This window comes from Lissotriton vulgaris, chromosome 5 (genome assembly GCF_964263255.1).
Source record: "Lissotriton vulgaris chromosome 5, aLisVul1.2, whole genome shotgun sequence".
Classification (NCBI taxonomy): Eukaryota; Metazoa; Chordata; class Amphibia; order Caudata; family Salamandridae; genus Lissotriton; species Lissotriton vulgaris.
In genome coordinates, this window is record NC_141693.1 from 1637285681 (window position 1) to 1637300329 (window position 14649).

Consider the following 14649-nt stretch of genomic DNA (forward strand, 5'->3'; position numbering starts at 1 on the left):
CGGGTCAGATTCAGAAACCCCACCCACTAGTTTACCTGATTGACTCTGACCCTACTACGAGGGGGTGGAGAACCTGGTACCCAGGCCGGAAGTACCCAATAGAGCCAGGTGACGGTCTAATCAGCGGAGGTCCCTAAAAGCACCAAGCTCTGCACCCAGGAATCAGGTATTTGTGCATAACTGAATGTGTAGCGATCTTCTATATTTATGTGTAGCAAAAGATCTTGTATTTCCCTACAAAGAAAAGCACTGTGCTAGACATTGATTTTATTGCACTGCTGTGGGGTGGTATTTATTCTTGTCTGTGAGTAACCCCCACACTAACCTCCCTGAGAAGAGAAGCATGAGACTGCTCGCCTACTCTACCACTTAGAGCCAAATGCTAAGGGTGTAATACTTGGCCCAGTTTGCAGAGCCAAAGGAGGGTTGGGCCTATGATAGCAAATGTAAAAGGCCTCAAACCCACTAGCGCCTGTCTGCTTCCTGGTCTCCTAAACGTGTCCAGACACAATAATACAAAGATGACGGTAACTTCCTGTGCAAAATGAGTAACTAAATTACTCTCAGATCACGATAAGCAGAAGAGCAAAGACATCCGTCATGGTAAAAACTGTACTGGACGCACTTGTCACTACCTCGGTAGTCAGCACAGTTAACACTGATGAGATGAGGATTCCAGTCAGCGTTTATAGTTAGTATAGCATACGTTGAAAATAAATGCATTCTCTCCTGATGCTGTTTGCATCTGGTGATAACACGACTGATTTATCAAGTGTCACATCAAGTTTTCCAAGTGTCCACTGTTGATTCCTGCCAGCCTCTACAGTGAATCAAGGTGAGTGTCTTCTTCCAAATCTATCTACCCTAAAACTGAAATTAGGGACACAGAGAATACGAGTAAAATATGCATTTTTATTTTGTCAAACAATAAATTTCCAAACCAGGATAACACAAGGTTTATTTGCGCACACCACCTCAATGATAACCCATATAATCTCGGAAACTGGGGTCGAGTCGCCCCAAGCACAAAGACACAAGGCACTTCCCCAAGTAGGACAAATTATGGTATCTCAAGCACACGACCTACAAAAAAACTATTCTGGGTAATTGAACCCCCACTGTCTATCCTATATTTCATGAATGACTTCCTGGGAATGATTAGGCACTGGTGAATGTAAACATAGAACAGCCTTCATAATTATGTATCAGTAAGGGTAAGCAGGAGGCCACGGGCACCTCCAACATGTTAATATATTGATGAACAGAGAGCTGAGCTGGTTGGTCAGTGTAAAATATGTATAAACTTGAACATAAATGAATTGGTAAATACCAATGCTTTGTGTATAAAATGCTGTGACGGCCAGCAGGCAAATAAACCGAAAGACCTCTGTCTTCAAGCCCTGAGCAACAACACACCGTACGACCAAAAGGAAAATGGCAGCAGGTAATCTAATTTTAATTGAATGGATAAACTTAGCTTAAATCATGCTGTATTCAAAGCCCTCTGGCTTTTGTCCGAAATTTTAAATTCTGAAGATGTGCAACATTACTATTTTTATTATTGCACTGTCTATAATTAAGACCTGCAGTACCACCAAGAATTCCTAAACTGCATAGTTTATTCCAAGTACCTTAGTGTGTCTATCTTTAGGTTGTGTTCTAGGTGGCTTGTCTGTATTCTCCAAAAACTATTTCTGGCTCCTAAATGTAATTGTTTAATGGAATAGCAGACGAGAACGTTTCATTCGCCCACAACTTTTCTCGAGCATGAAGCAGCTACGTAGAAATCCATGTTTTTGTTATGCTTTCTACATTTGCAGTTCAGGAAAAATTCACTTCATGTAAGAAAAACACAGTAACGGTGAGATTGCATAAAGCTGCTATCTTGGGTGGTGGACTGGGGTCAAAGCGCATTTAGACCTTGAACCGTTCTTGTTTTAGGAGTGAAATATAATTCTGTTTATAGAGGTGCCAACAAGTCTGTTTATGAACAACATTTGATAGAAACACTGACTTTAACATATCAAACACCTGATTCCACCATCCAGAAGTGACCACAGCGAGCATAGGCAGAGGTGCCTAGACAAAAAAACATAGATTTCCAGACTGTCCCCTGCCTCTGACGGGCGGGTGAGCAAATAGACAAAGAATCCAATTCATGGCAACTGAGGTCCTTCGCCAGCCTGGGAGACAAACCCCCCTCCCCTCCCCCCCCCTCCCCTCTCCCCTAACCCCACCCCACATCCACGCTACCCCCAGCATGGTGTTTGAAGTCTCCTCAGAGAACTGCTGTCCTACATGACAGGCACTCATACCTTACCGGATTCACTGTAAACAAAACGTCTAAAACACATCTCAGGGCTTTGCCCCATTGAACAGCGATGCTTTGCTCCCGTTAGGTCTACCTATATATCAGCCCCTGTTTGCAGGTTTACTGACCCACCGCACGCGACTACATCTACTCAATTCCCACCTTCAATGATTCTATGACTCGAGAGCTGAGGTTTGACAGGTAAATGGTGCCATTTTCGCACCCCACTTCTGAGGCGCACAAATAGCTTTCCGAATGTGCGCCAGGGTATTCTTGTAAACGCTCTGCTGGCTGGGCTGTTCTGACTATTCGTTTCTTGGCAGGGTTGTGCTTCTCTCCCGTGCTCCTCACGGTCTTTGCCTTAACACTGCAGCGCTGTCCGGAGGTGTCGGCTTTTCCTGGCATGTCCCTGACGAATCTCTTCAATAACGCGGTGATTCGGGCGCAACATTTACACTTGCTCGCAGTCAACATATACCAAGAGTTTGTAAGTATGGACGCAGGTTTCTTTTGCAAGTTGTGTTTTCTGTGCATTGTACAATAGCGAGCTTCTGCTTGTGAAAGAGGATTGCGCGACATCAATGTTCTTGGAATGCGCGCCAGTGCCAGGTTACACACGGAGCACTGCTGAGCGCGTGAATGAATACAGTGCAGCCGTGCTGACTCTGAGGTCAGAGGTCAACGTCACCGGAAACAGTGTGACTGCTACACGTGGAGCTCAGAGCTGCCGAATGACACTGACGGCCGCCTAGTCATTGCATGCAGGCTAAATATGAGAATGTTATGTTTGCCTGTATGGGGCTTCAACACTTGACTGCTTCTTGGCGCAGAGCAGCAAGTACAGAAGGGAACAGACTACGCGTTGCCTTGTTATATGGGATACACACAGATGTCACACTGTGGTTACATGGGGCAGGGAATGGAGCCAGGGCTGGACAGTGGTGGGTGCAGTGACCCAGACCCGAGGGAATATGCAACGTCGACAGACATGGACCAGACGAAGCTAAAGCATCCATAGCATACTGAACAATATACAATGGGTACTATACGTGTTTAATAGGATTAGGACAGGAGGGTCCTTGGTCTCCCCAATACTTCAGCAATGATTGTGTGGGCAGGTCACTCCAGCGGGCAGGAGCTGCCACCGAAACAGTCTGTCCCCTCTGTGCTTGCATTGGTTGTCTGGATGATCAGGAGTCACACTTTGGTTGAGTGTAGGTTGTGTGGAGGGCCGTATATCTCAAATGTGTCTAACATGCATTTGGGGGCTGTGCAATCTAAGCATTAATACACGCGTCTGTCTTGACTGGAGGCCGATGTAGGCTATTGAAATAACATTCAAGAGCATCATGTGTATTTAGGGGCCAATTATGATCGCGGACGGACTTGCGTCCGTCCGCGATCACTGAGGAGGAGGGGACGTCCGCATGGGCTGCGGAGTCCCCTCCTGTGCGATTTGGATGTGACCGCCACCCTGGCGGTCACATCCTCTATTTGTAACATTGCGGCGGGTGCGGCTTCAAGCTGCACCCGCGACAATGTTAAAAATGCAGCCATTGCATTTGCATGCAGAAAAAGGCAGGCACCTCGCTGTGCCTGCCGCTTTCTGCATACAAATGCAGGGGGATACCATAGGTACCCCCCATGTGCACCCCCCACACCCCCTTCACCGAGGGGGCCCGCAACGCAGTGAAGTTACACATGGTTTTCCACGGCGGAAAAGCCGCCGCAGAAAAGCATGTTTTACATCCCATCCTAATCTGCTTGATGGTGTCTGAGAGACACCGTCACCAGATTAGAGCTTTTCCGCCGCGGTTGTAAGCCAGCCGCGGCGGAAAAGCTGCGGACGGAAACCAGGACCCACCAGCCATCCTAATGTGGCGGTAGGTCTTTGGTCAGTCCGCTGCGGTTTTTCCGCATCCTCTGGGCCGGCGGTGGCTTCCGCCGGCCCCGAGGATGCGGAAAAACCGCAATCCTAATGAGCCCCTTAATGTGAAAATCAGTCTTCCAGTCACATTTTCCATTTTTTGGTTTTACCTTGGTAGGCTGGCATCCCTAGGTATAAAGGGATGCCATAGTCTACTCTTGGGCACATCACCTCCATCAGAAAGGGTGGTATTCGGATGTCGATGGGTGGGCTTTTTTAGGATTCTGATTTGAGGAAAGGAAGTTTTAACTGCTCTTGACATGCTTACTTTGATGCAAGGTTGGGTGTCCCACAACAATCCCTGGTTCTGAGCTTTGTTTTGATGAGTGCTTATTTATCAAAAAAAGGTGATGAACTGTAAAGGATATCAGTGTTTTTGAGAAGACGAGCTGGGCCCTGGCCCAGGGTTGCCATTTAATTTGTGGCTGTTATGCCTAATCAACAGTTCTATTTTTCCGAGCCCTTAGCTTAGAAATTGTTTGGGATACTTTGGGACTCTCAGGTATCTCTCTGTGCTGTTTGCCTAAGAGAGGAACTGGAAGTTGGGGAGAAGATCAAATACAGGTGTTAAGAAGATATTGAATAAACAGAGGGAATGCTTTAATAACATTTTTGTTGTTTGCATAATAGGTATAGGATAAGACTACAGTATAGTAAAAATTAAGCATTAAAAACACATTTCATACTATTTTTGCTGTTTTAACATAATAATACTTGGAGAAAATACTTGTTTCTCCTTTTGAAATGAGAATGATAGGACGAGGCTCTCGGCCAAATAAGCTGGCTCCATTTGTCTTACAAATGCTACAACTTGCTAGAATTTTGTTGTTACTATTTCTAATACACATGTAACACATGCAAACATTATTTATGCGCGATGATAACATAATATATGTCTAACAATCATATGGGCGGTGTAAACAAAGTCATTCATTTTGGGTTGTGTCTCTCATTGATGACAGACGCTTCACCAACATTTAAAAAGTTTTCTCTTTACCAAAATCATTGGGAAAGAAAAAAAAGTATCCCCTCTCCCCCAGCCCTAACAACTTGGGAGATTTTTCCCATGGTGTTTGGGATATTTTTTTTATTTTTGATGTCTCTCGCTACCAGGATATTACTAGAGGTGGCAGATAGTCCAAAAAAAAAGCCATCCAACAGCCGTCTCTAAATAGTGCCGAGGTTCGGATGGCTTAACTCCGATGGCCCATACTCCCTTGGGCCCTTGGAGGAAGGTTTACACAGACAGAGTAAAAGAAAGTCTAAATCAGGCCCCAAGTGATTTACCCTGAATTACAGGATGTTGAGATGGGGTGGGGACTCAAACCTAGTTCTCCAGTTGCTAGGTCAGCTCCACTGGCCACAAGGAAGGAGATGAGGCCTGACAGAGATATCTCCGTGCTACACATTAACTGTGGGCTCTCTGTTACTGGGCTGGGTTCTACTGTTTGATAGTTTCATAAGCTCTACCATACATCTAGAAAGGAAAGTCTTTACAGCCCCTCCCAGTCTTTAATTCATCATCTCTACAGGCCCTAGGCAAGTTTATGTGTAAAAAGCAATAAGGTGGTTGCTGAAATAAAACTGGATATCACATGAAAGGGTAAAGTGATGTGAAATAAACGCAATAAAGGTAATGTTGGTGCATGTTTATATCTAAATTATTGTATGTATTCCCCTTGTAGGGCAATTCAGAGTCTTGAAACTATTGGATCATGAGGCATGTGGCAAACACGTGTGGTGTGATGCGTTTGTGGTATACCCCCACTGTGGTGTTGTCCCATCACTTCTTTTGTAATCGGTTACATTATCTCAACAGGAGAGCACTTACATTCCTAAGGAACAGAGGTACACGAGCAGGAATTCACAGACAGCTTTCTGCTGCTCTGAGACGATTCCGGCCCCAACTGGGAAAGACGATGCACAGCAGAGGTCGGTAAGTGGCCAAGCAAGTGCTTGAATATTTTTTGTTCCGACTGACTGCCATTGTCTTTGGAAAATATTCATGAGATGTCATATTGATCATATAAAGCATTTTGATGATTAGACTGCTGATTCTTTACAACATTTAACTTAACAGTAAAATCAAATGTCCTGGTTTACGGAGTCAGCAACTAGCTCTAATTCCATGTAAGTGGATAAACTGTAATTTAATGGTTCAAGACTTGATGTTGGGCGGTACATAGGGCGGGATAACATTGCTCTTGGACTTATTGTGGTTTCCCACTAGAGGCGCCATAGTTCATTGCCTTTAACACCTTGGCTAAGGTCCTGACCACTTTATTAGGTGTCTCCTTGAAGGGAGGTAAACTAATACTTAAACTAAGGAGGACAGAAAAAGCAACATTTACCGTCAGATTTAAGCTGGTCAGCCAAGCACACAAAGACAATGGTGGACAGCATAACAACTGTCTCTTGGGACGGTTTCTTCATCCCAGCCCTGGGAAAAGATAGTTCACAAAAGGAGGTACTCCTTGAGAAGTTCTGAACCCCATTTTACCTTGTGGGGCTAGTAAGAGCCCATCTTTCATGGAACCATCAAGCTGAGAATAGGATTAAGAAGCAGCACTTCAGGGACAAACTTGTGCCAAGCACTCCCCAGTCTTTCTTTCTCTTGCCGAGAATTCTTCAATGCAGGTAATATTATGTTGTTTCCTGTCCTAAGACCTTTTTCACTTCTAAGTGGTGGGAGCAGTACAGTCAATCAATTAATCTTTATTTAGTTAAAAACCAGAAAAGATTACAATTCATTCATACAAGTAATACAGCTAATAAAACTTATGATAAATTTGTACTATAAGCAGCGTGACCATCAGAAATAGCAAGACCTTCCATCCATCTAAGTAAAACACATGCATATTTACAGGAAGGAAGGCAGTATTGTGCAACAGGACAAGCAGCTTGTAAAGGGAATAGTGTATAATGTTCAATGTGGCCCCCCCCAGAAATATAGTCCTCTATGAACTAATCAGGTCTATATGAGACTCTATCAATGGTTTACAAAGAAAAAATGCACAAATATGTAGATCATGAAGTATTTCGTACATGACTAATACCACAATCACCTAAATTATCGGATATAAAATCATGCCTCCAGGTGCCTTCATTGTCTAATGAGGGTCCCAGGATGTAAAGGTTGGCACACAAAGTAATTTGATGTGGCTAACACGGTTGCATCCTCAGTTTACAGATTGGCCGGCTACAAACCATGGCGAAAGATTTGGATTTATTAGTAGACAAAACTCAGTCTATCCTTAAACAATACAAAGCTGTCCAATAGCTTTTGCAAACCTACACCCTTTTTAGGTCTCGCCTAGGCAGTGCTTGCGCTCTCTCATTGAGACATGCGGAATACACTATAGCAGGGAAGCTTCGAGGAAGCTCCGCCCACTCTCCACCCAATGGCTTGGGTTTTAAATGCTGCCTTCAGATTGGTTGTAGGCTTCTTTAGTCCCTCCTTATGATGGACATGTCCTCATTTGAGTCCTTTCACGGCTATTGGCCTCTTTAATGCAGACTACTTTCTTTCTGTGCCTCTCTCCGCCCTCCGATGCCTGGTTTGCCTTTATCACCACGGAGCAAACTTTTTTTTTGCAGAATTATGTAGCTCGAACGGTTGAGTTATTGGGCACCAGTTACCATAATGCAAGGACATATTCATTATTTGGTAGGCTGGGTCAGATTAAGTGATTTGCCCAGAATCACGTGACTTTGAGCCGACGCCGAGGCTCGAACTCAGTTCACCGGCGCCTTAGTTAGCAGTCTAGCTCTCCCTTCATTTGCCTAGGATCACTTGAGGTTGAGCCGACGCTCCCCTTTCAAGAACTTTGAAGATAACGAGGACCGCACCGACCAGCGTGCAGCGGCGCCACGCCACCATGTAACTTTAGGGAGTAGTTCTCATTTAATTGTGGCGTTGCATGTTTTAATTATGAGCACTAATGCGTGTTACCTTCTTTACTGCTGCCGGCCGCGGTGAACCGAACACAGGGCTGAGGCAGGCAGCAGCGTCTATGCAAACTACCAAAGGCGCCTGCCGTGTTACTATAAAACAATCTTCTAAAATTATTTACAGCTTAATTAAAAACCATGTGAAAACAAAATACACTCAGACATGATTTTTAACATTCAAAACTAAGGTGTTACCTTTCGTTTCACATGACAGAATACGAGGATGCAAATCTGTGTGCCGATATATATTTCAATTGAAAAACTGGACGATTGGGTGAAGCATGTTCTTAGTACTACAAATACAGTAAGTAGCTCTTTCCTTCAGCTTGGCGCTCCCGGTCTGGTGAGGAGGGCTGAGTGCTGACTTCAAGTCTCGTCTTTGCATGGCATCGCAGCAGTAACTCAGATGTGGCAAAAGACGTGTCTTTCTTATGAGGACTGGTAATGAAAAAAGCATGGGTGCACTTCGTACCAGTGTATTTTTAGGACGTCTTTCTTTCTTTGTTTATTTCTTTTAAGAGCTTCTAGTATTTAATTTAACTAGACTTAGGAAAGACGATATGTATTTCTAAAAGCAGAAATAGTGTAAGAGGGTACTTGGCGGCAAAAATATGTTTAAATTAAAACTCAGATGTGTCTCCCCGAAGATAGGTAATACTATCACTTAGTTCTCTCGCTTCAATTTTAGCGCTCATGGGGCCTTAATACAGGCCTTAATACACCGCTGTCCCTGTACAGAGACAACACTGATAATGAATAGAGTGGAATAATAAGCACCCATAAAAAACAAAGTAATACAGTGCAAAAGCGCTAAATAAATAAAAAACGGGCAAACCTCTGCTTAGATCTTCACAATAGGCAATTACATATTTTTTAATTCCATCCATGAAGAATAGGCATTTGAAAGTGCATACAATAAGACCTGATGCGGGGTTAAAAGTCTTAAGGACGGTCCGGAAGGCTAATTAACAACAATGCACTCTTACAACATGCGGTAATAGCACCCACCTAACCTACGGCGCTAAAACTGTTTAAGCCCCGCTGCAGCACTGACTCATTTTACTTAATGTAAATATTTAGGACCATTTTGCTTGAGTTGTATATAACACGTAGGCGTAAACAGTATCACTCCCTTCACAACAAACCCTTTCCGAATGGTTCAATAGACTTAAAAAAAATATATGGAGTGTGAAAATATTGACCATATACCATTACAGAAATGTAGCTTAAATTCACCCTGTCATGTCTAAACTAGTTTTGCTTCACAAAACAGGGGGTTTGATAGCAATGGGCTTTAACTAAAAAGTGAGTGCAGGTGGTTCCATGGATAATATGGTGCATTGCTAAATACATATAAGGTCCCAAATGCGAGACCGTTGCATTGCAAATGCTTGTTATATATCAGGACACAATCATCTGCATATATGAGCACCGACAGGTGCTTGGTTCCCAGCCTTGGCGAATCTGCCTCTGGGGCTACAGAGATGATTCAAGATTATTGATATAGAGGCAGAATAGGTAGGGATCTAGGACACATCCTTGTCTGACTCCTCACCTGATCTTAATAGGTGGGGTGCACTCGCCATTTGGGCCAGAGCTTACACATCCCCAGGCATTTTCGTGGAGTTCAAGGAGTAGATGCACAATCTCGGAATCTATTCCCATCTCCAATATCATCCCCATAAGCCTCCCTCTTGCAATATTATTAAACACAGAGCTGAGGTCCATGAGCAGATCTCCTGCTAACACGGAGGGGAGTCTCCTAAAATGATAATAACCAACGTTATCATCATTTTGGTTTTCCCTTTAGTGGGGCGGGGCTGACAGAGCAGAGGCGAGGTGGATGAGTGGTTTGCCTACTCCAAGTGCACATGAATGCTTTGCTTGCCGTCTCGGGCTGGTCAAACATTCATGCACAATTTGCATGTTCTCCACCCAGGCTTTATTACAGCCTGGGTGGAGAACATGTCCAGGCTCCCATCCCCATCTGAGTGCCAAACCACAGCACTCAGACCAATCACAACGCTGAATTGTGGCATTGTGATTGGCATAGGGAGTCAGAAGCCAGGGGTCTTCCTGCTGTCGAGGAGCGAGAGGGAGTGAGCGGCTGGCCGGCAAGTGTTTTTTTTCCCATTTACCACCTCAGCCCCGCCCGCCACCCCCGTTAAACAGTGGGGCCGCCCCTGAGGCTAGATGTGGGCACCCACTCTTGGTGGAAGCAGTTATTTACAAGTTAACTCAGTAGTTATTTGTGAATTTCCCTAAGCCTTTGACAGCATCATTTCCATGCACTCCCTCCTATCTTTCTGTGCACTTTCTATGGTTACCTGCACCCTGGAAATATTATTTTGCTTTTCTCCCTTTCAGGATATTGAATTGTTGCGGTTCTCTTTGACTCTCATTCGGTCTTGGCTGACTCCAGTTCAGGCCCTCAGCAACGTATTTTTCCCAAACAGCTTTGTATTTGGGACCTCTGAGAGAGTCTACGAGAGGCTTAAGGACTTGGAGGAAGGCATTCAGACTCTCATCAAGGTGAGTTTGAACATTCACAGGAGATTCTTTCCCCAGTAAGTAGATCTCTTCAATCATGTAAAAGCACATTCTGGTTGAAAAATGTGTGTTAAAGGGTCACAATCTTCCTGATAAAATCAAACAGTTTTCAACAGTTGTTTTTTAGCTAGTCGCAAGGCTAAGTACACTCATATCTTGTCAATTGCACAACACAACAGAGCTCTGAACCCAATGAAACAATTGTGTCTTCACTTAATACTGTTCGTGAGCTGCATAAATACTTTGCCTTTTAGTTAAGCTTGACTTCTTGTGCTAAGCTACCAGAGAGTTAAGCACGGGTTATTTTAGTGACTTTTGTGGTTCACCTTGACAAGGATTTTGGTTGTTGCTTGAGGGGGCTTCCACCCCCACACTCACCCCCTCAACCAATAACCCAATTTCTTGCACACCGTGATTCTTCGCTCACTAAAATGTACTACTAAAGCTTGACATAATTTGCTTGGAAAAATTGGGTTCTCAAACAGCATAAAGGGGACCCTCCGGCAAACACAACTGATCCGCTTTCTCTCATGATGGAAGAGTGCACATGCAGTCTGTGGAGTGGAGGTGCAGTATGTGTATTCTATTATTTCATGAAGCAATCAGCCTCCTTTGAGCATGAAGGGAGAGAAGATGGCACCAATATGCTCACTGCAGGTCTAAAATGAAGCTGTTCATTCATTATTTAGCCAATTTCTAGAGCTCACATCTTCGTTAACATACTTTCACCTACCCATGTACAACCACGATTTTAATAATGTGGTTACTTTTCAATAATTGTATATTACTCAGCTATATTCATTCTACAATAAGGTATCCGACTGAGATATAGCACCTCTGACGCAAGAAGGCAGAATGCGAGAGCACAGCCACATTAGTAGCTTGAGACGGTACTAGGACCAAGCAAGGGGCATGTGCAGTAAACTGGGGTTACTTGCATAGGCTTCAGTTGCTCCTAGATGATATTTTTAGGTTAAATCGATCTTAAGAGCATTGTATCTTGTGTGCCTAACCCTCCAGTTCAACCCCCAAGAGGCAGTAACAGGTCGCCCACAGATAACCCACTTGGTTAAACAAGGCTGAAGGCGCAGGTTGGCACAGCGCAGATCAGTGCAGAGACATATGCAAAGAGTAACACAGACCCAGATATGACAGGCACTGCCTCTTCTACTCTTGGGGCAATCTCTTCCAGAACTTCTTCACACCATTGCTCAGAAATTCCCATCCTTCCACTATTTCATGTCTCGTGGGAAGCTAACCTAACACTTTTAACACCCTTCTCTTACAGGAACTGGACGACGGAACCCAAAGGGGATCCTCTCTACTTAAACTCACCTATGACAGCTTTGATACCAACCAGAGAAACGAAGATGCCTTGTTTAGGAACTACGGGCTGCTATCCTGCTTCAAGAAAGACATGCACAAAGTTGAAACATACTTAAAAGTCATGAAATGTCGACGAATGTTAGATAATAATTGCACTATTTGATTACCAGAGGTTTGAGGGTTTGAAGAAAATGTATTTTTTTAAATATTTGTAGCCGCTATTCCTTTTGGGGTCATTCTTTCCGGAAGATGGTAAATTTTACTATCATTGACTGTACATTGTGCCGTATTTCACGTTTGCTGTGTTCGTCAAAGAAAACTGCATGTAAATATATATCTTGATGCACATTTTCTTTGTCAATATAAATAAAGGTGAAAAACAAAAAGGTGTATGTAATTGTAAGGCGTATGTTTTTAAAAACAGTAACTATGCAGGTTCCATTGCCTGATGCAATCACAGGCTATAGTGTACACAGAGAGCTCTAGAACGGTTTTATTTTTAGTCTAAATGTAATTAGATTTCTTACCTTGGTGCCCGAATCACAAAATGTAGCAAGTCTGCACATACAGATTTCAGTTTACGTGCGAGCGCAGACATACTACTTTTTAGTATTCATAAGCATTCCCGGAAGTACGCATTGAATGCTGTGCCAGGCGCACCTTTTAACACATATATGTGTGATTGTCATGTGACTATTCCAAGAGATCCTGTTTCAGCAAAGCAGATTTCTACAATGTAGAGAGGTTCCCATGAGGTAATAGAGATCCCTGTGCAAACGCACATTATTTAAAAAAAATTCTGTCTGCAGGAAAAAAAAAAAATTCACATGGAGAAAGTGGGGTGTGTGAGCTGTTCCGCCAACCTGCGTGGAATGGGTGTCACACCAGCCGTTTGCTTTTCAATCTCAGACAAGTTCACGGGTGAGAAGGGGTTTGAAAACGGTTTGAGAATTCCTACTAACGTAGGTTTGTTGACGTTCCCAAACTTCAAACGCTCAACATGCCTTGGAACAGCCACTTCCTATTACTGATTGAAAATTTAGAGCACATTCGCAAATTTTATTTGTCTTACTGTAATCCCTTTGTGGATACTGGCAGGTGTAGGAAAGTGGTAAGATAGTTCTTGATTGCTCATGTATGTATGAACCGTAACAAATTTCTGATAACAGATAAAACCATAAATCGGAGAAAATACTGGAGTGGTTGGTATTAATTAATAGGTTGCATGGACCTGGCACAACATGTGTCCCTGCACAATATTACACAAATATAATGTGCTGTCCTCACTACAGGAAAATTGCAAAAAACAAATTTGATGGACAGAATGCAGAACAATGTCTTACATTCACCCCAGTACAAAGATCTGGGCCTAAATCCATCGTTTTTGTGCACTCCACACCACCCTAGGTCAGACACTGGCTATATGCAAATCAGCCTTGACCCTGTGCCTCAGGGGAACAGTCCAGCCCGAACTACCAAGCCATGTCTTTCCTAGACCGGAATCAAGCATCCAAGGACCGGTTTCTGGCTACCAGCCTTCTTCAGCCTGGATAGCTTGACGCCAGTGATGTGGAGAGCCTGGGACTCACGTCTGAGCATACCCAGCCCACTCGGGGTGAAAATTGCAAAAAACACAGTTGATGGACAGAATGCAGAACAATGTCTTACATTCACCCCAGTACAAAGATCTGGGCCTAAATCCATCGTTTTTGTGCACTCCACATCACCCTAGGTCAGACACTGGCTATATGCAAATCATCCTTGACCCTGTGCCTCATGGGAACAGTCCAGCCCGAACTACCAAGCCATGTCTTTCCTAGACCAGAATCAAGCATCCAAGGACCGGTTTCTGGCTATCAGCCTTCTTCAGCCTGGATAACTTGACGCCAGTGATGTGGAGAGCCTGGGACTCACGTCTGAGCATACCCAGCCCACTCGGGGTGAAAATTGCAAAAAAACATAGTTGATGGACAGAATGCAGAACAATGTCTTACATTCACCCCAGTACAACGATCTGGGCCTAGCTCCATCGTTTTTTTGCTCTCCACACCACCCTAGGTCAGACACTGGCTATATGCAAATCATCCTTGACCCTGTGCCTCATGGGAACAGTCCAGCCCGAACTACCAAGCCATGTCTTTCCTAGACCGGAATCAAGCATCCAAGGACCGGTTTCTGGCTATCAGCCTTCTTCAGCCTGGATAACTTGACGCCAGTGATGTGGAGAGCCTGGGACTCACGTCTGAGCATACCCAGCCCACTCGGGGTGAAAATTGCAAAAAAACACAGTTGATGGACAGAATGCAGAACAATGTCTTACATTCACCCCAGTACAAAGATCTGGGCCTAGCTCCATCGTTTTTTTGCTCTCCACGCCACCCTAGGTCAGACACTGGCTATATGCAAATCAGCCTTGACCCTGTGCCTCATGGAACAGTCCAGCCCGAACTACCAAGCCATGTCTTTCCTAGACCGGAATCAAGCATCCAAGGACCAGTTTCTGGCTATCAGCCTTCTTCAGCCTGGATAGCTTGACGCCAATGATGTGGAACGGTGATGGATTAAACCCAGATCTTTTGACTGG

The 14649-nt window shown here is 44.1% G+C and overlaps 1 protein-coding gene across 1 annotated transcript; it reads left to right on the plus strand.

The window, feature by feature from the left end:
- Positions 1-1384: 1384 nt before the first annotated feature.
- On the plus strand, positions 1385-12362 carry LOC147716882 (somatotropin-like). Its single transcript, XM_086920452.1, has 5 exons — positions 1385-1444; positions 2635-2798; positions 6058-6174; positions 10557-10721; positions 12028-12362. The coding sequence occupies exons 1-5, from the start codon at positions 1435-1437 to the stop codon at positions 12226-12228; spliced, it is 657 nt and encodes a 218-aa protein (XP_086776578.1). The 5' UTR covers positions 1385-1434; the 3' UTR covers positions 12229-12362.
- Positions 12363-14649: the final 2287 nt, after the last annotated feature.

Bases quoted from the DNA above. Each gene is read 5' to 3' on its own strand.
- LOC147716882 (XM_086920452.1), top strand. The intron at 2,799-6,057 runs GTAAGTATGGAC...TTATCTCAACAG, and splicing joins TCAACATATACCAAGAGTTT to GAGAGCACTTACATTCCTAA. The intron at 10,722-12,027 runs GTGAGTTTGAAC...CTTCTCTTACAG, and splicing joins GCATTCAGACTCTCATCAAG to GAACTGGACGACGGAACCCA.